Source organism: Periplaneta americana, chromosome 6 (genome assembly GCF_040183065.1).
Source record: "Periplaneta americana isolate PAMFEO1 chromosome 6, P.americana_PAMFEO1_priV1, whole genome shotgun sequence".
In the NCBI taxonomy this organism is placed as follows: domain Eukaryota; kingdom Metazoa; phylum Arthropoda; class Insecta; order Blattodea; family Blattidae; genus Periplaneta; species Periplaneta americana.
The window spans coordinates 178,082,802-178,105,987 of NC_091122.1; the positions used below are offsets into that span (position 1 = coordinate 178,082,802).

The 23,186-nt window shown below is 32.1% G+C and overlaps 1 protein-coding gene across 2 annotated transcripts in view; it reads left to right on the top strand.

The window, feature by feature from the left end:
• Window positions 1-23,186, top strand: part of LOC138702079 (G-protein coupled receptor GRL101-like) — a 929,248-nt gene that overhangs the window by 517,200 nt on the left and 388,862 nt on the right. For both annotated transcript variants that reach the window (XM_069829620.1, XM_069829619.1), the window contains exon 4: window positions 21,995-22,174. In XM_069829620.1, coding sequence (XP_069685721.1) covers window positions 21,995-22,174 — 180 coding nt within the window. The remainder of the gene's footprint in view (window positions 1-21,994; window positions 22,175-23,186) is intronic.

Genomic DNA, 23,186 nt, shown 5'->3' on the forward strand with positions numbered 1-23,186 from the left:
GGGTTTGAAATTGAACGGGTTACATCCGCTGCTTGTCTATGCGGATGACTTGAATGTGCTAGGAGAAAATCCACAAACTATTAGGGAAAACACAGGAATTTTACTTGAAGCTAGTAAAGAGAGAGGTTTGGAAGTAAATCCCGAAAAGTAGACTATATGATTATGTCTCGTGACAAGAACATTGTACGAAATGGAAATATAAAAATTGAAAATTCATTGCTTGAAAAGGTGGAAAAGTTCAAATATCTTGAACCAACAGTAACAAATATAAATGACACTCGGAAGGAAATTAAACGCAGAATAAATATGGGAAATGCCTGTTATTATTCGGTTGAGAAGCTTTTGTCATTCAGTCTGCTCTCAAAAAATCTTAAAGTTAGAATTTATAAAACAGTTATATTACCGGTTTTTCTGTATGGTTATGAAACTTGGACTCTCACTTTGAGAGAAGAACAGAGGTTAAGGGTGTTCGAGAATAAGGTGCTTAGGAAAATACGAGGGCTAAGAGGGATGAAGTTGCAGGAGAGTGGAGAAAGTTACACAACGCAGAACTGCACGGATTCTATTCTTCATCTGACATAATTAGGAATATTAAATTCAGACTTTTGAGATGGGCAGGGCATATAGCACGTATGGATGAATCCAGAAATCTATATAGAGTGTTAGTTTGGAGGATCTGAGGGAAAAAAAGACGTTTGGGAAGGCCGAGACGTAGATGGGAGGATAATAGAATAGATTTGAGGGAGGTGGAATATGATAGTAGGGACTGGATTAATCTTGCTCAGGATAGGGACCGATGGCGGGCTTATGTGAGTGCGGCAATGAACCTCCGGGTTCCTTAAAATCATTTTCAAGTAAGGTTTTAATCACGAATTCTTTTGGATGAATATAATAAAAATTGTGTCATAAACTGGGGACAGCAAATGAATAATGTTCTTGAAAAACAACTATTTACAAACTAATTGTATTATTGTATTACTTGATACTATTTATGAATGTGTGCCCAATTTTCACACAAATAACTAGAGAAATTGAAGTAGAAAAACTTCTTCTTCTGTAATTTTGCGAACCTGTGGTCGGTTTTTGCACAAATTGTATAAATTAAATAAACGTTGGTGATTACGTTCGCATTTAAAGACGTTTGGCGACACTGCAGTAAAGTTTATGGTGCGGCGTAGAGTGGGGGATGGTGCATGAGTCAGAGATTCAGTTACCTGAACACAGGTCGTCAACACAAGACATATGTTTTCTGTGGAACGAACAAATAATCTGAAAGTGCCGAAGTTTACAAACGAAGAGTAATTTGACATGATTATAATTTAGAGTGAAGATAAATGCAACTCGCGCAAAGCACAACTTCTGCTCAAGATTTCTAAGGAGGAGCATTCCAAATTGAATAACATTTATTTCAATATGCCAGTGAATGTTTACGGTTGTGTATCTCAACGTTTGGTAACCGTGATCAGGAAATACGAAACAATAGAAATGTTACCACACGGATCTGTCAAAATTGGTTGCGACGATCTGCAACATGCATGGAAGCTAATGGTGACCACTTTCAACATTTTTTTTTTCTTAAGATTGTGTACTGCTTGATGTTCCGGTAAGTTTTAAGCACATGTAATATAAAGTTAATGTTAAATAAAATGCTAAAGTCTTGAATAGAAATAAATGTGGGATTAATTTTCCAAATTTTTAAGTGTAATTTAACGTGTAATGATGGTCGGTTAACAATCAGAGCTGGTCTTTATACTTCTGTACGTTAAATTATCTATTTACTTCAAATTGTATAGATTTAAATCAATAATTATTTCTAACAAGTGCAGCGAAGCGAACGGGTATGGCTAGTAAGTAAATAAATAAAATATTAAATAAATAGTTAAACAAGTAAATAAATAAATTATTAAAAAACAAATAATTAAATGAATAAATTATTGAGTAGCCTAAATAAATAGTTAAATAAGCAAATAAATGGTTAAATAAGTAAATAAATAAATTTAAGTAAATAAATAGTTAAATAAATAAATATACAAGAGTTGATATAAATAAATAGTTAAATAAATGAATAAATAAATAAATGACTATTAAATAAATAAATGATTAAATAGATAAGTACCGTAGCTAAATAAGTAAATAAATAAATAGTTCAATAAATAATAAAGAAATGGTTAAATAAATAAATATTTAAATATGTAAATAAATAAATAAGCTAATAAATAAATAGTTAAATAAATGGTTAAATAAATAAATATTTAAATATGTAAATAAATAAAAGGTTAAATAAATAAATGGTTGAATAAGTAGTAAATAAATGGTTATGTATATGGTTAAATAGTTAAATAAATAAATTATTAAATGAGTAAATAGTTATATAAGTAAATAAATAAGTGGTTAAATAAATAGTTCAATAAGTAAATATATAAATGGTTAAATATACATATAGTTAAATAAATAAATAAATAATTAAATAAGTAAATAGTTAAATAAATAGCTAAATAAGTAAATAAATGAATATTTAAATAAGTAAATAAATGAATATTTAAATAAGTAAATAAATAAATAATTAAAGAAGTAAATAGTTAAATAGCTAAATAAGCAAATAAATAAATATTTACATAAGTAAATAAATAAATAAATAATTAAATAAGTAAATAGTTAAATAAATAGCTAAATAAGTAAATAAATAAATATTTAAATAAGTAAATAAATATATAAATAAGTAAATAGTTAAATAAATAGCTAAATAAGTAAATAAATAAATATTTAAATAAGTAAATAAATACATTGTTAAATAAGTAAATAAATAAATAAATGGTTAAATTAATAAATAGTTAAATAAATAGTTCAATAAGTAAATAAATAAATGGTTAAATATATATATATATAGTAAAATAAATAAATAATTAAATAAGTAAAGAGTTAAATAAATAGCTAAATAAGTAAATAAATAAATAAGTAAATAAATAAATAATTAAATAAGTAAATAAATAAATGGTTAAATGAATAAATAGTTAAATAAGTAAATAAATAAATAAATGGTTAAATAAGTAGTTAAATAAGTAAATAAATAAGTGGTTAAATACATAAATAGTTAAATAAATAAGTAAATGGTTAAATAAATAAATAGTTTAATAAGTAAATAAATAAAGGGTTAAATAATAAATACTTAAATAAATAAATAAATGGTTAAATTAATAAATAGTTAAATAAGTGAATAAATAAATAGTGGAATAAGTAAATAAATAAATATATATATATATAGTTAAATAGCTAAATAAATATTTTAATAAATAAATAATTAAATAAATAAATACATAAGTAGTTAAATAAATATTTAGTTAAATAAATTTATTCGCAGTATCTCCCGTAAGTAGTGGCGAGGTGAATGGAAAGCACGAGGATATTGCAGTCTGGTGAGTTAGGCAGATCCCAAGCTGTCATCTGATAACAAAACCCTTCCTGTCACACCAGCAGGTCGTCTTTGTCTGGCATCACATTCCATCATATGCTACGTGTCTCGCCGCTAGGATGCGTCCTATAAATAGCACAGGAAACATTAGCCGTTACCAATATCATGGGGTATTAATTGCCCATTTAGGTCTTTTTCACGCACCGAGGCACAGTTGTGAATGTTTCAAAAAAGAAGCGGTAAACTGGTTGTGTGATTTTTCCAGCCCTGGAGAATTGCTCTTGGCTATAAATCAATAGATATTATCCCCCTTTAATCGCCTCCCATGTCGATGGAGACAATAAGTACAGTAGGCCTACATCCGAAATGTTGAATTTCCACAATAAAATGCGTATGTCCAAAAATTTCGCATGACGTTGAATACCAAAAAATTCTGAAATCATACAAGTAGTATTGACATTCGTTTTGGCATTTTAAATTAGACCTACTGGATCGCCTCCAAGCACTGCTGTACAAGTAGTCTTATTTTTCACATTACGGAAGGAGTTCAATGCAATTGTGCTGCTTGTTTAAGCCGGTTCTATTATCCGCCGCACCAAGTAGTTTTCTCTAGCCTCGAAGTCCGAATACTATATCTTTAGTGCGTGTCTGCCGTGCCTCAGAGTTCTACCTCAATCGTATAATTTTCGACCTGGAAATGCAAATGGAAATCATCTTGTCTCATTTACTTAACGAAATTTTCTTTCGTAACGGATTGATTTCAATTACCAACTTAAACCTTTCTTTATTGTATGATTGACCTTAACTGACAGATTTACTTACTTATGACTTTTAGAGAACCCGGAAGTTCATTGCCACCCTCACATAAGCCTGACATCAGTCCCTATCCTGAGCAACATTAATCAGTCCCTACCATCATATCCCATCGCCCTCAAATCCGTTTTAATATTATCTTCCCATCTACGTCTCGGCCTCCCCAAAGGTCTTTTTCCATCCGGCCTCCCAACTAACATTTTATATGCCCATACGTGCTACATGCCCTGCCCATCTCAAATGTCTAGATTTAATGTTCCTAATTATGTCAGGTGAAGAATACAATGCGTGCAGTTTTGTGTTGTGTAACTTTCTCCATTCTCCTGTAACTTCATCCCTCTTAGCCCCAAATATTTTCCTAAGCACCTTATTCTTAAACACCCTTAACCTATGTTCCTCTCTCAGAGTGAGAGTCCAAGTTTCACAACCATACAGAACAACCGGTAATATAACTGTTTTATAAATTCTAACTTTCAGATTTTTTGACAGCAGACTAGATGATAAAAGCTTCTCAACCGAATAATAACAGGCATTTCCCATATTATTGATCTTAATTGAATCGGTCATTGCAGAAAGGGGATAAGTCATGAAAAACGCGAAAATGAGTTAAGAGTGTCATTGCTTTCTCCAGACCTAGACACACATTTCCATACAGAAATGGGACAAATTTACTCATTCTCAACGCAAGGCAGAGTACCATAAGCAGCGCAGTCATTGCAGAAAGGGGACAAGTCAGCGACTTATCTTCTTTCTGCACTGACTGACGACGTGACGCGACCGAGTGCCGCGGTTCTAATAAGTTACGGCCCATCAGCTGATGAGGAAAATGACAGATAAGCTAGAAGTAGTAAGGGGAAGAAAACTGTGTTATTAGTGGTAAACGTAAACGCAATGAAATTAACTACCGCAGAGATGTAAATAAGAAAAATAAACTGAAGGCATTGGAACGTCCATTCCATTGGGAACTCTGTAGCAACCCGTACGACAGGAGAACAATGTGGGCAAGAAACTACTCTTTGTTTGTTTAGACGCAACTTTGGGTCATCAACTATCAACATTCACAATTTCAAAGACCATACGGCGCACTTCTATTCCTATCATGAAGGTATAGGCCACAAATCTTCAAATGAAGTGTGTTCCTTCTGAACTATATTGAAAATAACATCCCTTCTTCAGTCAAGGAATTGTATCTTTTCTCTGATAACTGTGGAGGGCAAAATAAAAATCATACCTTAATTCGATTGTTACTTGCACTGACCCAAATGGGGAGATTTAACAAAATCATTCATTATTTTCCACAACGAGGCCATTCATTTCTTCCCTGTGACCGCAACTTTGGTGTAGTGAAGCTCAAACTAAGTAAGACAGACAGGGTATATGTGCCAGACCAATACAATACCTTGATCCAGCAGGCAAACACAAACAACAGATTTTCTGTATAATCAGTTACTACTGATGATATTTTGAATTTTAAATACTGGTGGCAAGAGTATTACAAGAAAACCACCTGCTCATTAGACACACTGAGGAAAAAAGGGAACGATAATATGTTTTCTTCAGCACAATTCAGTGACTTTGTTTACTCTAAAGATGATCCAGGATGTGTGACTGTCAGTTTGTTCATTGGTAGTGAAATGAGGAAACACAGATTCTGTATGAAAAAACCAGGTTCTGGACGTATAGTAATGGCTACACAAAAGCATACATTGGGAAAATTCCCATTAATACGAAAAAAGCTTGGAGACGTATCGAAAGTGAGGCAATACATTCCATTGGAACACACTTTCTTTTACGAAGAGATCCTGAACTGGCCACATTGTGACAAGGAATCTACAAATGTCGTGGCTTCCAACGTCTAACAATACACTCTATAACAATTGAAACAAATGATTTTGTGTAGTACTTTAGTGTATTTTTATTGTGCTCTCCTATATGCAGTTTTTAAGTATTAGTTTGAAAGTAGAGTTTTGATTTAAAACTGTGATATAAAATCGCATATTGGTACATTTCTGTAGTAGGAATAATGATTAAAATTAAAAAATAATTATGTAAATGGTGACAGTAATGTAGTAATTACACACAAAAACATCGTTATCATTGTAATTATTAATATTTAGTTTGATTTCAAATATTACATTAGCCTAAACTTGTAAATTATATATTTTTTGTTCTATATTTAACAATTCCTTGCAGAAAGGGGATAAGTCATGGTTCGATTAAACAACTTTAAACAAAAGTGTTTGAGATGTCGGATGTCTAACATGATGTATTATACTTCACTATTCATAAACAAAGTAAGAAAAAATATTTATAATGATTACTCCAGTATTGGAAGAATAAAACAGTTTTTATTGATTATCTCAAAAGTAAGATTTTATGACTTATCCCCTTTCTGCAATGACCGATTCAATTGAAGAGTGGGATCTCAAAAAGCTGTGAGTCCATTTTTATGGATGGACTGGACTAGGTTTTTTATCCACCGGTCTACGGACTGAACAAGTTTTCAAGTAACATGCATAATAACATTTAGACAAGGATTGGCTTTGTTTTGGAAGAAAACAAGCTTAAAATTAGATAGAGTTCTCAAACATAATCCTATATGTAGGAAATAATGAAAACAGTCAAATGGACTGAGCGAATTTTGGAAACACTGAAGTAAATAATCGAATTTTACTGTCGCAGTGAATTGATTTTATTAAGAAATTCAGCTACTATTAGAAGCTAAATGAACTTTTCTTTTCCTGTTTACATAACGAATGTTCTATTTGTGTCGTATTGACCTTAGTTGAACAAGTTCAGATCGTCTCCATACATTTAATATAACATATTTTCCTCTTGCAACGCATTGGCTGAAATTAACAAATTCATCTATACTAATAATAAATCTGTAGCCGAAATTTTTCTGGTAATTTTCGATTTTCCAAAAATAATTGGTCCTAATATATATAATTAACCACCCTGAAACCGAAAATCGCTTTTTTGAAATTTTTGTTTGTATGTCTGTCTGTCTGTCTGTTACCTTTTCACGCGATAATGGTTGAACCGATTTCGATGAAAACTAGAATATAAATTAAGTTCGTTGTAACTTAGATTATAGGCTATATGGCATTCAAAATACGTTATTTAAAAGGGGGGTTATAAGGGAGCCTGAATTAAATAAATCAAAATATCTCGCTTATTATTGATTTTAATGAAAAGGTTTACATAGCAAACGTTTCTTTAAAAATGATTTCTGATAAGTTTTATTCTGTGAATAATTTTGATAGGACTGATATTTAATGAGATAAATGAGTTTTAAAATTAAAATAACTGCCATCTAAGGCGGTATATTGAAATAAAAAACAAATGACTTCGTCTATAAGGGGCCTTCGACACAACAATCGAAAGCTATGAAAGATAGCCTACAGAGAATGTTTCTGTGTTTGTATGAACCTAAATTAACCGATTTGTATAAATAATTATTATTTCATCATTGGAAAGTGTAATTTCTCTGGATGGACATAATCCTATAATGTTATTACAGTAACTTGTGGATGAATCGAGGACAGGTAAGATTAAAATAGCTTCTTATGCACAGAAAACTTGATAGGTTATTCTGTATATTCATTTCCTGTATTTCTTATAATAATGTTTATGAACATATTCATTTTTATCTCAGATAATTAACGAACAACGAGAGTGTATTGATTTAGTATTCAGTAATAGTACGTTAGCTTATCAATGCATTATTTTATAATTCAAATTTTAACTATGCTCAATTGAATCGTGTTAAAATACATAAAATACATATGCAATAAATGCAATGCAAAAAAAATGGGTAATGAATGAGCCAAGCAGATTATGTTGCGCTGTTTTAAAAGTTTTCCTCCTGATATTCAAGAGCTCCCACAACAAATTAAAAACTTTCTAATTCGAGTACATCCGTTATCAACACACTTTTTCATAATATAATGTAATATAAACATAATAATAAATCTGTAGCCAAATGTTCCTGTTAATTTTCGCTTTTCCAAAAATAATTGGTAATAAGAATTAAGAAACATGTTAAAGGAATTGTCATTGCACCAAATGAGTGATCTCTGGATCAAGATGATCGCATTTTAATGTTTTCAATACAATTTAAATTAAGTAACATATTAAACGATTTATCCTTCTATCAAACACGAATGTTCCCTGGATCAAATGTCCTATTTTAATTATGTAATTACCAAAGCTCGGAACTTGGGGACTTCTGTCGTGTGCATGAGTAAGGTTACAGGTACAACGTACACAAAGCTCACGCTGCAAGTGCTCAGGGACAGTCGTGTGTACTAAGAAAGTGGTCACAACTAATGACAGGAAGACGGACGAAGAAACTGTTATGTCGAAGCCAATGACATTCAGAGAATTATAGGTAAACGGTCTATTTGAGGAATTAGAAAATACGTGTTATTCGAATGGGTATTATAGAAGTTTGAAAATACATTTTTTTTTTTTAAATTTTAGATACAGAATTTCGTGGAGAATTCGGAAGAGATACATAATTTTTTTCGAATGGAGAGTTTATATTTTGTAAGTTGTGCCACACACAAACTAGAGGCTGGAAACGGAATTCATTGAAAGACATTGCAGTCCCTCAAATTGGAGAAAAATCTGTCCATAGGCATGGATCGAAACGTAGAGGGGCTTGCCCTAGTAGTGACACACTAATTGAAAACTAGTTTCGTGAACAATTTAGGATATACTTATCTTTCTCAGATACGAGATCAGCTAGCAACTGCTGAAAATCGAACAGAAAACAGTAACAGTGAAAAAATTCAGTATTTTAAGTCTACTACCGAAAAATCTTCGAATGTAGGTAGTCATACACTGTAATAAAATGTACACAGCAGAACAGTAAATTTGATATATTTCTCATGTTTATTTTTATTATATATATGCTATGAAATTACGTGTTTCAACCTACCATAATATTATCAATATGTTGTTGCAGCCAGAAACAACTTTTGTAGCAGACCTGACAGTACCTCCGTGCTGGAAGCGGGAGTTTGTTGACATTGAAGTCCGGTCGCTTAGTCACGTGCAAAGACACAAGTCCCCAAGTTCCGAGCTTTGGTAATTACTTTATATTTATTTCTAACGGGTGCAGCGGAGCGCACGGGTACGGCTAGTTTACTAATAAAAATTCAAGTCGTCTCTTCCCATTGTCCCGTAACGTTTTGATCTTGTTGTTATCCGTCCTGTTGAATTTACATTAACACAGCTTGCTGCATACAATCATGGGAGACGTAAAGTTGTACCTGGCTTAATGGGGACACTGCAGAACATGCCTGTAACACGACGGGGCCGCTTGTAGCTATTGTCACTGCGCGTGTGTGATGATGCTGAAATCTGATGGATAAGAGGAAATCCAAGCAAGCCATGTCCGTGCGGTATTAAATCGATCTCTGCTGATTGTCTGCAAGTTGAGACGTAATTAATTAATGTAAGGCTGGCTAATGTCAGTTTGTTTCATCTGTCACAGAGGACATTCACAACTGCAATCGACCTAGAGTATGCCAGTGCTAGTGGTTAATTAATTCTCATGAATTAGATTTGATATCTTAAATCAATTCCTACAGTTTACACTGAGAATGAGTAGACTCGCCAGAATACTGCATCGGACATTCTGTCTCGGACAGGACAGTTTTGTCTCGGACCGCCCGATTTATCAGTGATTATAGGTTATTTATTATCTCGTGAAACCTACTTGCGCGTAAGGATATGAAGAAAGTAGAGTGAGAAGAATTCCTCCCTCCCTATGCTCCCACTTGGAGCTAGCTAGCTCACTTATTCATTTGGTTTCACGAAATAACGAATCATTATGATTAGGGACCGTATTCTCGACCAGGACGTACGGAGATAAGGTTAGTTGTTCATAGACTGTATCGGCGTGACGTCATGTTTGGCGCTTGTTACAGGTGTATTCTATTAGGGAACACTTGCATCTTGTTTGTGCTGCAGTTGACGTTCTCTTAGTGATTCAAAACGAACCTCGCAGACTGTTCACAATGCATTCTAGTGATAAAGATTGATACTACAATGATTTTTCCTACCATTTAAATTATTCAATTGATTTATTTTTACTGGCAGAGCTAAGGCCAAAAGGCCTTCTCTTCCACTCATCCAGTATAAAAATACATATCAAATATAAGTAACATCAATACAGAAAACAGTGGAGTATTAATAATAATAATAATAATAATAATAATAATAATAAGGATAATGACATTATAATAATAATAATAATAATAATAATAATAATAATAATAATAATAAGAGCAAAATGTAGATGTGTTTAGTTACATGCAATTCTAAGATCTCTACAATTTAGAATTAAGTAAGATAAATTGGACCAAAGCAATTATTAACATAACTAGCCGTACCCGTGCGCTTCGCTGCACTCGTTAGAAATAAATATAAAGTAATTACATAATTAAAATAGGACATTTGATCCAGGGAACATTCGTGTTTGATAGAAGGATAAATCGTTTAATATGTTACTTAATTTAAATTGTATTTAAGATATTAAAATGCAATCATTTTGATCCAGAGACCACTCATTTGGTTCAATGACAATTCCTTTAACATGTTTCTTAATTGTTATTACAAATTATTTTTGGAAAAGCGAAAATTAACAGAAAAATTTTGGCAACAGATTTATTATTATGTTTATATTATATTATATTATATTACTTACTTACAAATGGCTTTTAAGGAACCCGAAGGTTCATTGCCGCCCTCACATAAGCCCGCCATCGGTCCCTATCCTCTGCAAGATTAATCCAGTCTCTATCATCATACCCCACCTCCCTCAAATCCATTTTAATATTATCCTCCCATCTATTATATTATATTATATTATATTATATTATATTATATTATATTATATTATATTATATTATATTATATTATGTAAAAAGTGTGTTGATAACGGATGTACTCGAATTAGAAAGTTTTTAATTTGTTGTGGGAGCTCTTGAATCCCAGGAGGAACAACTTTTAAAACAGCGCAACATAATCTGCTTGGCTCATTACCCAATTTTTTTGCATTGCATTTATTGCATATGTATTTTATGTATATTAACACGATTCAATTGAGCATAGTTAAAATTTGAATTATAAAATAATGGATTGCTAAGCTAACGTACTATTACTGCATACTAAATCAATACACTTTCGTTGTTCGTTAATTCTCTGAGATAAAAATGAATACGTTCATAAACATTATTATAAGAAATACAGGAAATGAATATACAGAATAACCTATCAAGTTTTCTGTGCATAAGAAGCTATTTTAATCTTACCTGTCCTCAATTCACTCACAAGTTACTGTAATAATATTATAGCATTATGTCCATCCAGAGAAACTACACTTTCCAATGATGAAATAATAATTAATTATACAAATCGGTTAATTTAGCTTCTGATATTACTTCATACAAACACAGAAACATTGTCTGTAGGCTATGTTTTATAGGTTTCGATTATTGTGTCCAAGGCCCCTTATAGACGAAGTCATTTGTTTTTTATTTCAATACACCGCCTTAGATGGCATTTATTTTAATTTTAAAACTCATTTATTTCATTAAATATAAATCCTATCAAAATATTTCAGAGAATAAAACTTATCAGAAATCATGTTTAAAGAAACTTTTGTTATGTAACATATTTCACAAAAATCAATAATAAGCGAGATATTTAGATTTATTTAATTCAGGCCCCCTTATAACCCCCCTTTTAAATAACGTATATTAAATGCCATAAAGCCTATAATCTAAGTTACAACGAACTTAATTTATATTCCAATTTTCATCGAAATCGGTTCAGCCATTATCGCGTGAAAAGGTAACAAACATACATACAGACAGAGAGACAGACAGACAGACATACAAACAAAAATTTCAAAAAAGCGATTTTCGGTTTCAGGGTGGTTAAGTGTATATGTTAGGACCAATTATTTTTGGAAAATCGAAAATTACCAGAAAAATTTCGGCTACAGATTTATTATTAGTACAGATGAAAGAAAATTGTTATATTTAAAATAAAAATCATATTCTACATAAGTAATAGGTCTGTCTGAAGAAAAATCGTATCGTAGAAACGAAAAGTAGTCTTTTTTGAAAGTAAGCAATATCTGACAGCCCCTTTACACTATAATATACACTAGAAGGCGCTAGTTTTACTGTTTACATTATTGTAAAGAATGTAGGCTTACATTGATCAAACGTTAGTTACACTATTTACAAATTAAGTAGGCTACAGTATTATGACATAAAATACCTTGCATTACAATACACATGACTGTACATAATAGTATAAATAATGTTCGATCATTGTAAGCCTACAATCTTTATGATAGTGTAAATAGTAAAAAATAACGTGTTCTATTGTACATAGTGTACATAATTTAAATTGCAAATATTAGTGTAATTGTTAAAGTCGTCCATGGTTTGTTCTGCCCAACTCGACCAAACAAGAGTGGCGTAAGCAATCAGTTAAGCACTTCGGACACGATCGGACATTCCATTTGCTCGTGCGTGAAACTCGCTCACCTGATTTGCTGTAAATCCAGTATGCGGGTTGTATTCAGTGATACAGTTTTATTCTTACACTAGCCGTACCCGTGCGCTCCGCTGCACTTGTTAGAAATAAATATAAAGTAATTATATAATTAAAATAGGACATCTGGTCCAGGGAACATTCGTGTTTGATAGAAGGATAAATACTTTAATATGTCACTTAAGGGAACTGGGTAGTGATGCCTGTGCGATTAAAAAATTTCAGTACAACAATTTAGTTCAATATTTCTAGGCTTTTAGTGCTCAGAGTGAAATAAAGATTTCCATGTGATACAATCAATCATTCTGAATTCAGCGGTATAAAAGACAACTAATTAGCTTCGTATCCCAGTGCAAAAGAAAGGCCCTAACTGATAACCTGTTTTCCGACTTTGTTAAATGTACCTCATTCTTCAGGTGCACATTACTTTCTACAATCTTCACTCATATACCTTGCATTTTTTTAAGTTATATAGTAATGTGTATTGTAAATACTAAAGCAAAATTTAGTTAAATATTTCACTCCTAGTGAAACAGAATAGTAATATTTAACATTTTTTGCAATTTTTTTCAATGTATTTTTTCCCGTATTATATCTGCGATATTCTTAAATCCGTAGGTTTACTATGTACTACACAAGCTGCAGAAAACACTGTAAAAATTTTATGTAAATTGATTCAGTAGTTTCAGAGAAAAATGCACTTACGTTTTAAAAATATCAACTTACGGAAAACTGCATTTAAAAAACAGAAGGATATGTGAATTACATGCACAGTCAAATTTAAAGAGGTTATTTAAAGGGCTTACCTCCAGAAATACCTCCCAGAGTATTTATATTGTTTTAAAGAGCAAATTTTGTACTTTTTTAAAACACAAAGAAGAAATAGGATTTTTGACCTCTAATCACTACCTGGTTCCCTTAATTTAAAGTGTATTTAAATAATTAAAATGCGATCATTTTGGTCCAGAGACCACTCATTTAGTGCAATGATAATTCCTTTAACATATTTCTTAATTGTTATTACATGCAAATAATTAAAATATGATCATTTGGTTCAGAGAACATCCGTTTTTCGTGCAATTTAGTCCCATCAAAATTTTGCTTGAAATGAAACGTATCGGAAATCATTTTTAAAGAAACTTTTGTTATGCAACATTTTTCACAAAAATCAATAATAAGCGAGATATTTCGATTTATTTAATTCAAGCCCCCTTAAAACCCCCCCTTTTAAATAAAGTATTTTGAATGCCATATAGCCTAAAATCTAAGTTACAACGAACTTAATTTATATTCCAATTTTCATCGAAATCCGTTCAGCCATTATCGCGTGAAAAGGTAACAAACATCCAGACAGACAGACATACTAACAAAAATTTCAAAAAAGCGATTTTCGGTTTCAGGATGCTTAATTATACATGTCAAGACCAATTATTTTTGGAAAATCAAAAATTACCAGAAAAATTTTGGCTGCAGATTTATTATTATTACTAGCCGTACCCGTTCGCTCCGCTGCACCTGTTAGAAATAAATATAAAGTAATTACATAATTAAAATAGGGCGTTTGATCCAGGGAACATTCGTGTTTGATAGAAGGATAAATCGTTTAATATGTTACTTAATTTAAATTGTATTTAAATAATTAAAATGCGGTCATTTTGGTCCAGAGAGCACTCAAAAGTTACTGTAATAACATTATAGCATTATGTCCATCTAGAGAAACTACACTTTCCAATGGTGAAATAATAATTAATTATACAAATCGGTTAAGTTAGCTTTCGATATTACTTCATACAAACACAGAAACATTCTCTGTAGGCTACGTTTCATAGCTTTCGATTGTTGTTGTCCAAGGCCCCTTATAGACGTAGTCATTTTTTTCATTTCATTACACCGCCTTAGATGGCATTGTATTTTAATTTTAAAACTCATTTATCTCATTAAATATCAGTTCTATCAAAATTTTGTAAGGGATCAAACTTATCGGAAATCAGTTTTAAAGAAACTTTTGTTATGTAACATTTTTCACAAAAATTAATAATAAGCGAGATATTTCGATATATTTAATTCAGGCCCCCTTATAACCCCCCTTCTAAATAATGTATTTTGAATGTCATATAGCCTAAAATCTAAGTTACAGCGAACTTAATCTATATTCCAATTTTCATATAAATCGGTTCAGCTATTATCGCGTGAAAAGGTAACAAACATCCAGACAGACAGACAAACATACAAACAAAATTTTCAAAAAAGCGATTTTCGGTTTCAGGGTGGTTAATTATATATGTTAGGACCAAATTATTTTTTTAAAATCGAAAGTTATCAGAAAAATTTCGGCTACAGATTTATTATTAGTATAGATTACATTTACGAGTATTTTCCAATTAAATTTAAAATGAATGTGAACGTAGGTAGACTTGTTTGTGTGAATGCAAGGCCTCCGGCTTTTGATTATGCATTGAAAAAAACAGCATAACACTGACTTAATGGGTAAAGAGTAGGAAGAAGTTGCGAAAAAAATTACTGCATCTATAAAACCAATTTTATTAATATTTATTTCTGGCTCGGAGGATAAATCGAACAACAACTATTTATGTGATTTTCTGAAAAATCAGTCGCTGGTGAGTTATTTATTTTTATTGAGGTACATTTTTGTCATAGTAGAGTTTTGTGTACATGAAGCTGCTGTAATTTCCTATATATTTCTGTACCGATTATAGAGATGATTCTTAACTTTGGATAAATTATAAACTTATGGCACAGAGAATAGCATTTTCTTAGGAAAAATATTGTCCCAGCATTATATTTCTTCACTACAAATTCTACTTCATGTCATCCAGATATGAACTCTGATCGTTTTGTTTTTATATGTACTTATTTACTTTCGGTCTTACTAATAAAAACTCTTATACAGACGTTTAACTGTCTTATACTTACACAGTGAATAGCTCGTTTATAAGTCGTGTTTAAATTCCTTACTAATAATCATTACATAAGTCTTGTATAACAGTATAACTGTCACACAGCTACGTCATAGTTTCGTCATTACTTCGTTACGAAAGTTAACAGAATAATTGAGGTTCTCTATTGCATCCGATAGTGCGCGCTAGTGTGCCGAGCTAAGTATCGATAGTATAACTGGGTCTGGTCGATTACAGCTACAGCAATATTATTCTGTGCTCTTTGGTTTGTTCTTCTGTTGTTACCCAGGCAACCATCATCATAAAATGACAATCGATACTAACAGCTGTTAGAGCTCTATACACAACGCTTAAACAAGGGGTTTCATGTATATAACTACTGCAAAGCAATTCCCATGTAGCTATAACTACAGGCTGCTTATACATCGATCGCTTAAGCATGGTTTATTAGTAATGTTTTCTGTCCCAACTCCGCTTAATTCTGGTATAAAAGCTATATACTGTTTATTAGTAAGACCGTTATTCATTTACACGTGTTTGAGAAGTTGTTTATGAAAATGATTTCACTTTTTCTCGTGGCTTCCAAATGATGACAGAACTCTACCGCGAATTCTTGTCAAATAAGAATTTTTGTATTCTCTCAACGAAAGAGAGTCCGAATCGTGACGTCAGCTACTCACCACTTTCTCGTGATGACATTAAAGGAAATATGGGAACTCAAGCCACTCGCCGCCTCCCAAAAGCCTTCGTGGAATATATATGGAGAACTTTAACCTTTTTATCCACAGTGAAGCATACAAATATTCTCCAGCTTTTAGTAATATTACTGCACATACCAATGAGGTGCACAACGGCAAGGACGTGCAGCTTCGGAGAGCGATTTCAATTTAAAGAAATGCTTTAATTTTGTGTACCTATTTTATATAGTTCTGTACTATCCTGTTTTGTGTCAGCGTTGGTCCTGTGGAGTGCTGAGTTCACGACCAGGAAGGTCGGCAATGTGTGGCTGTCTATTGGCCCAAGGATACCTATATCCTCCTCCACATCGCATTGTATTGCGAGTTGATATCAAAGGAGGACGTAGAACAAAATAAAAGAAAAAGAAGAAATGGAGTTTCTTTTTGAAAGAAATAATTTAATTACTACTACTACTACATACTGGCTTTTAAGGAACCCGGAGGTTCATTGCCGCCCTCACATAAGCCCGCCATCGGTCCCTATGCTGTGCAAGATTAATCCAGTCTCTATCATCATATCCCACCTCCCTCAAATCAATTTAATACTATCTTCCCATCTACGTCTCGGACTCCCTAAAGGTCTTTTTCCCTCTGGCCTCCCAACTTACACTCTACATGCATTTCTGGATTCGCCCATACGTGCTACATGCCTTGCCCATCTCAAACGTCTGGATTTAATGTTCCTAATTATGTCAGGTGAAGAATACAATACGTGCAGTTCTGTGTTGTGTAACTTTCTCCATTCTCCTGTAACTTCATCCCTCTTAGCCCCAAATATATTCCTAAGCACCTGATTCTCAAACACCCTTAACCTATATTCCTCTCTCAAAGTGAGAGTCCAAGTTTCACAACCATAAAGAACTACCGGTAATATAACTGTTTTATAAATTCTAACTTTCAGATTTTTTGACAGTAGACTGGATGATAAAAGCTTCTCAACCGAATAATAACAGGCATTTCCCATATTCATTCTGTGTTTAATTTCCTCCCGAGTATCATTTATATTTGTTACTGTTGCTCCAAGATATTTGAACTTCTCCACCTCTTCAAAATATAAATCTCCAATTTTTATATTTCCATTTTGTATAATATTCTCGTCACGAACATAATCATATACTTTGTCTTTTCGGGATTTACTTCCAACCCTATCTCTTTACTTGCTTCCAGTAAAATTCCCGTGTTTTCCCTAATCGTTTGTGGATTTTCTCCTAGCATATTCACGTCATCCTCATAGACAAGCAGCTGATGTAACCCTTTCAATTCCAAACCCTCTCTTTTATCCTGGACTTTCCTAATGGCATACTCTAGAGCAAAGTTAAAAAGTAAAGGTGATAGTGCATCTCCTTGCTTTAGCCCACAGGGAATTGGAAACGCATCTGACAGAAACTGACCTCTACGAACTCTGCTGTATGTTTCACTGAGACACATTTTAATTAATCGAAATAGTGTCTTGGGAATACCAAATTCAATAAGAATATTTTCTGAATAAAGAATCCTGTTCCTAATTGTTGATTATCGTTTCCTTCCCCATAATACAACAAATATTCTCCTATTGGTGTTATGCCGTTCCCATCTAACCTAACCTCCTGTATTCCCACAAAGTCTATTCTATATCTAGCTAGTTCTTTTGCTACTAATGTTACCCCTCCTGTTCTATATAGACTTGTAACTTTCCAAGTACCAAATCTCAAAACCTTATTCCTTTGCTGTAGTCGTGTCAGAGAATCAGTCTCATTCCGAGGCTTATTTGAAGGATTTGTAACAAGCTGTTTTTTACGGTGATGGGTTGTTAGCTCTTCGCCCAACCCCCAAGCTGGAGGACCACCCTTCATCTGCTGTCCGCGACTGCTTATTCAATATATTCACAGCTACCCTCCATATCTGGAGGCCGTCTCCTCGATCCCCAACCTGAGGACGCGCCATGCCATGGTGATAGGGACCCACAATACATGGAATAATTTAATTACGGGAAGTAATGACTATGTTCAGGAAGTTCATGCATTTGCATGTATTTTTCCATTGGCTCTAATTAATTATCTTCACGAATCATCAACATTTAAGCCTATCAAACCATATTTTATATAGCATATATTTGCATATTTTGGCCTTTTTCTTATAAATGCATAATATTTAATGATATTTATATTACTGTGGCATATTGTATATGACCCTTTTATTACGTACCAACAGTGGTTACCAGCCTTGAACTGGAAGAAAGGGAATTGTAGGAACTGGAGGCAGGGGATCTGTTACCATAATAAGGTTATAATGAAACATCGTCGAAACCACTTGAAGAGCGTCTCTAGTTACAAACTTTGACGGCTGAAATGAATGACGTAAATTTTAGAATCCACATCAGCAAACAAAAGCAGTTTGAAGAGTCTCATCTCTCTTGTGTCAGATCCGACACGAAAACAACTCCCAGGATTAAGAATTGTGTTTTATCTGGCTAGAGAGGAGTGTGAAAAAATTGCTAGAGAAATATGTAGTCCATGCTTCATCATAGTTCTTTCAGCCGCTATGACCAACTTCGGTTCGATTCTCACTAAGTAAATAGCGATTTCCCCCCTATAGACTGGGATTGTAAAAAATTTCACGCAGTCACTGCGTCATTTAGACCATCAGCGAGTTACGCATGCTGTTCAGATTCGAGTCCCGGTGAGGTCTGGAATTTTTCTTTGAATAATTGATAATGACACTTGAAGCGGACAAAGAATGAGTTAGGATTTTCTCGGAATTCTTTCGTTTCCCTACGTTAGACATCATATAACTTCGTTCGTTCTTCATTCCATTACTATTCCGTAACATTTCCCGGCTAGCAATACACGGAGGGACTGGTGTAGGGACAACCAGGTTTACCTGTTTGTAAACATAGAAAGTGTTTCAGTACGAATATTAAAGTACATATGGACTATTCTAAGTAAAAAAAACGAAAGAACAAAAATGGCGGGCGATTATATTAAGTATTTTTCGAGACTTAGGAAGTGTATAACGTCATCAGCAGCGAATGACAAGACGCACACGTTTAAATGTAGCCGACCTGCAACGTGATTGGCTGCCGGAAATAAGAGCGACGGGACTTTTTTATAACTATCAGGATGCGATGAATATTTTTCTGAACGACTAATATCATGTATGTTTTGATTCAGTGTTAAAGCATGGGTGGCACTCAATGCATTTCTTATAGCATGCTTTCCTCTCTCCAACTGTAAGCGCAACAGACGACGCGAAAAACCATTGAAACGTCTGTTTCCATGGTACCGCGAGTGACGTCATCGTATTACAAGAAAGTAGTACAATTTCATCCTATTGGGATCCGCTTAAAAGTTTGATGTTAAAACTGAATTCTTACGAAACATGTTAATCTTATAATGAGGAAGTATTTATAATAATAATAATAATAATAATAATAATAATAATAATTTATTTGAACGATCATAATAATGATAGGGCCTACACTTTTCGTTCGCACTCCCGATGAAACAAAAGCTTGTGGCCGGGAGTGGAGTTTACAACGAATAATGGAAAAGGTAATATTACAAGTATAAGCGTACACTAAAATAATTATTCAATTGTTCAATTTAAATAATCAAATATATGTAAGCAAAAGTAAAGTGATGAATATCACAATAATAGTACAAGAAAGAATAATATAGGAAATACAATGAAATTATATCAAATATATGTAAGCAAAAGTAAAGTGATGAATATCAAAATAATAATACAAGAAAGAATAATATAAGAAATACAGTGATATTATATCAAATATATATAAGCAAAAGTAAAGTGATGAATATCAAAATAATAATACAAGAAATAATAATATAAGAAATACAGTGATATTATATCAAATATATATAAGCAAAAGTAAAGTGATGAATATCAAAATAATAATACAAGAAAGAATAATATAAAAAATACAATGAAATTATATCAAATATATGTAAGCAAAAGAAAGTGATGAATATCAAAATAATAGTACAAGAAAGAATAATATAAGAAATACAATGAAATTATATCAAATATATGTAAGCAAAAGAAAGTGATGAATATCACAATAATAATACAAGAAAGAATAATATAAGAAATACAATGAAATTATATCAAATATATGTAAGCAAAAGAAAGTGATGAATATCAAAATAATAGTACAAGAAAGAATAATATAAGAAATACAATGAACGTATATCAAATATATGTAAGCAAAAGAAAGTGATGAATATCAAAATAATAATACAAGAAAGAATAATATAAGAAATACAATGATATTATATCAAATATATATATATAAGCAAAAGAAAGTGATGAATATCAAAATAATAATACAAGAAAGAATAATATAAGAAATACAATGATATTATATCAAATATATGTAAGTAAAAGAAAGTGATGAATATCAAAATAATAATACATGAAAGAATAATATAAGAAATAAAATGAAATTATATCAAATATATGTAAGCAAAAGAAAGTGATGAATATCGAAATAATAATACAAGAAATAATAATATAAGAAATACAGTGATATTATATCAAATATATGTAAGCGAAAGAAAGTGATGAATATCAAAATAATAATACAAGAAAGAATAATATAAGAAATAAAATGAAATTATATCAAATATATGTAAGCAAAAGAAAGTGATGAATATCAAAATAATAATACAAGAAAGAATAATATAAGAAATACAATGATATTATATCAAATATATATATATAAGCAAAAGAAAGTGATGAATATCAAAATAATAATACAAGAAAGAATAATATAAGAAATACAATGATATTATATCAAATATATGTAAGTAAAAGAAAGTGATGAATATCAAAATAATAATACATGAAAGAATAATATAAGAAATAAAATGAAATTATATCAAATATATGTAAGCAAAAGAAAGTGATGAATATCGAAATAATAATACAAGAAATAATAATATAAGAAATACAGTGATATTATATCAAATATATGTAAGCGAAAGAAAGTGATGAATATCACAGTAATAATATAAGAAATACAATGAAATTATATCAGGTAAAACATAGAAGATTCGGTTAACTAGAAAGTACAAATAGGCTAATAAAATGAAATGAAAAATATTAAATAATACAATTGTAAAATAAGTGCAAAATATTATGCAATAATATAATGGAGTAATAATTATTATATACACAAATGATATTTTAGTTTTAATTCATTTATTGAATTTTGAAAGATTGAAAGATTCCTAACTTAGAAATTTTTTTTTTTTTCAAAATTTTCATGCAAAGAAAAAATGAAAAATAGTAAAGTGAATATATATGCACATATATGTATGTATGTATGTATGTATGTATGTATGTATGTATGTATGTATGTATGTATGTATGTATGTATGTATAATACTAAGCAGTGTTTAAAATCAGTTGAAGTGCTTGCTTTTTAAATAATTTATTATTGGAAGTTGAGGAATTTGATAGCATATCTTTTAAATCAGCGAGCTGTTTTTTACGATACAGTGTGTTTGAATGACATCTTGACGCTATCTGTTTCGCAGAACCTGTCCTGGGTAGCGGAGTAATGCACGGCGCCGTGCCAGGAGGCAGCGTTGTGATGCCCTGCAACTCCAGCCAGGCTGTGTTCCATTGCGACGCTGTAGTCTGCGTCCCCAAGTCCAGCTTGTGCAACGGAATTCCGGACTGCCAAGATGGCAGAGACGAGAGCGTGGCGCAATGTGGTGAGTACATGTGTCAAATTTACAGAATAAGCACAGTCTAGTATATACAGTCGCGAAGCTCAATACGTACTAAATATGTAAACATTAGATAGTTGCTCACCACTAGGATCGCTACTATCGCCTCATTACAGGCAATGCAAAATAGAACCGTCACAGTCTATTGTTTCTAGCTCCCTCAAAACTCAGGCTTCGTGACTGTATATAGTATACTGTGGAATAAGTGTACAACATACGTGTCTGACCAGCAACTTGAGATGTTAGTAGGCCAGCGGTGCATATTCAAGTCCGTACGGGCTAGAGCGCGACCAACAGATTGCTCTGCTCGTGGGATACCTCTCTTCCCCTACTAGAACGTACCGAAAATGGGGATAGCGGTACAAAGGTTGTCCATGCCTACATTAAGTAGAGCAGCAATGTTATAGAACAAGGAGAAGATATACTGTCCTTAATATGTGGAAAACATACTGCAATACTCGTAAATTTGACCATATAACACCTTCCCTCCAGTTACTTTCATGCGTGCGTCTGAAGGAACGAAGAACAATACATTCACTGTCTCTTCTGTTTAGAATCATGCATACTTCTACTCCGAATTATCTGTTATCGCGCTTTCAATTTCTTACAACTCTTCGAAACCGACATCAAGCACTTCTTTCTATCCCTCATCATAGAACGTCTTTATTACTCATCTTCCTATACTGTAGAAATACCTCGCCTCTGGAATTCGTTACCTAATGACGTCAGGGACTGCCGGACTTTATCACAATTCAAAATTAAATTGGAAAATTTTGTCTTAGTTAATGTTTTTTAGGTACTGCTAGAAGTATTGATTTGTGTTTTTTTCTTTTTCTTTTTTAATCTAGATTAAAATTGCAAGTTTCTTGTTTATGTTAGTTTATTAGGATGCAATTAATTATGATACTTAATCACTCATTTAAAGTTTGTGTGACTGCAATCTGCGTATATTTTTATGTGGCTTTACTTTGTTTATAGTGTATTTTTTCTGTTTATT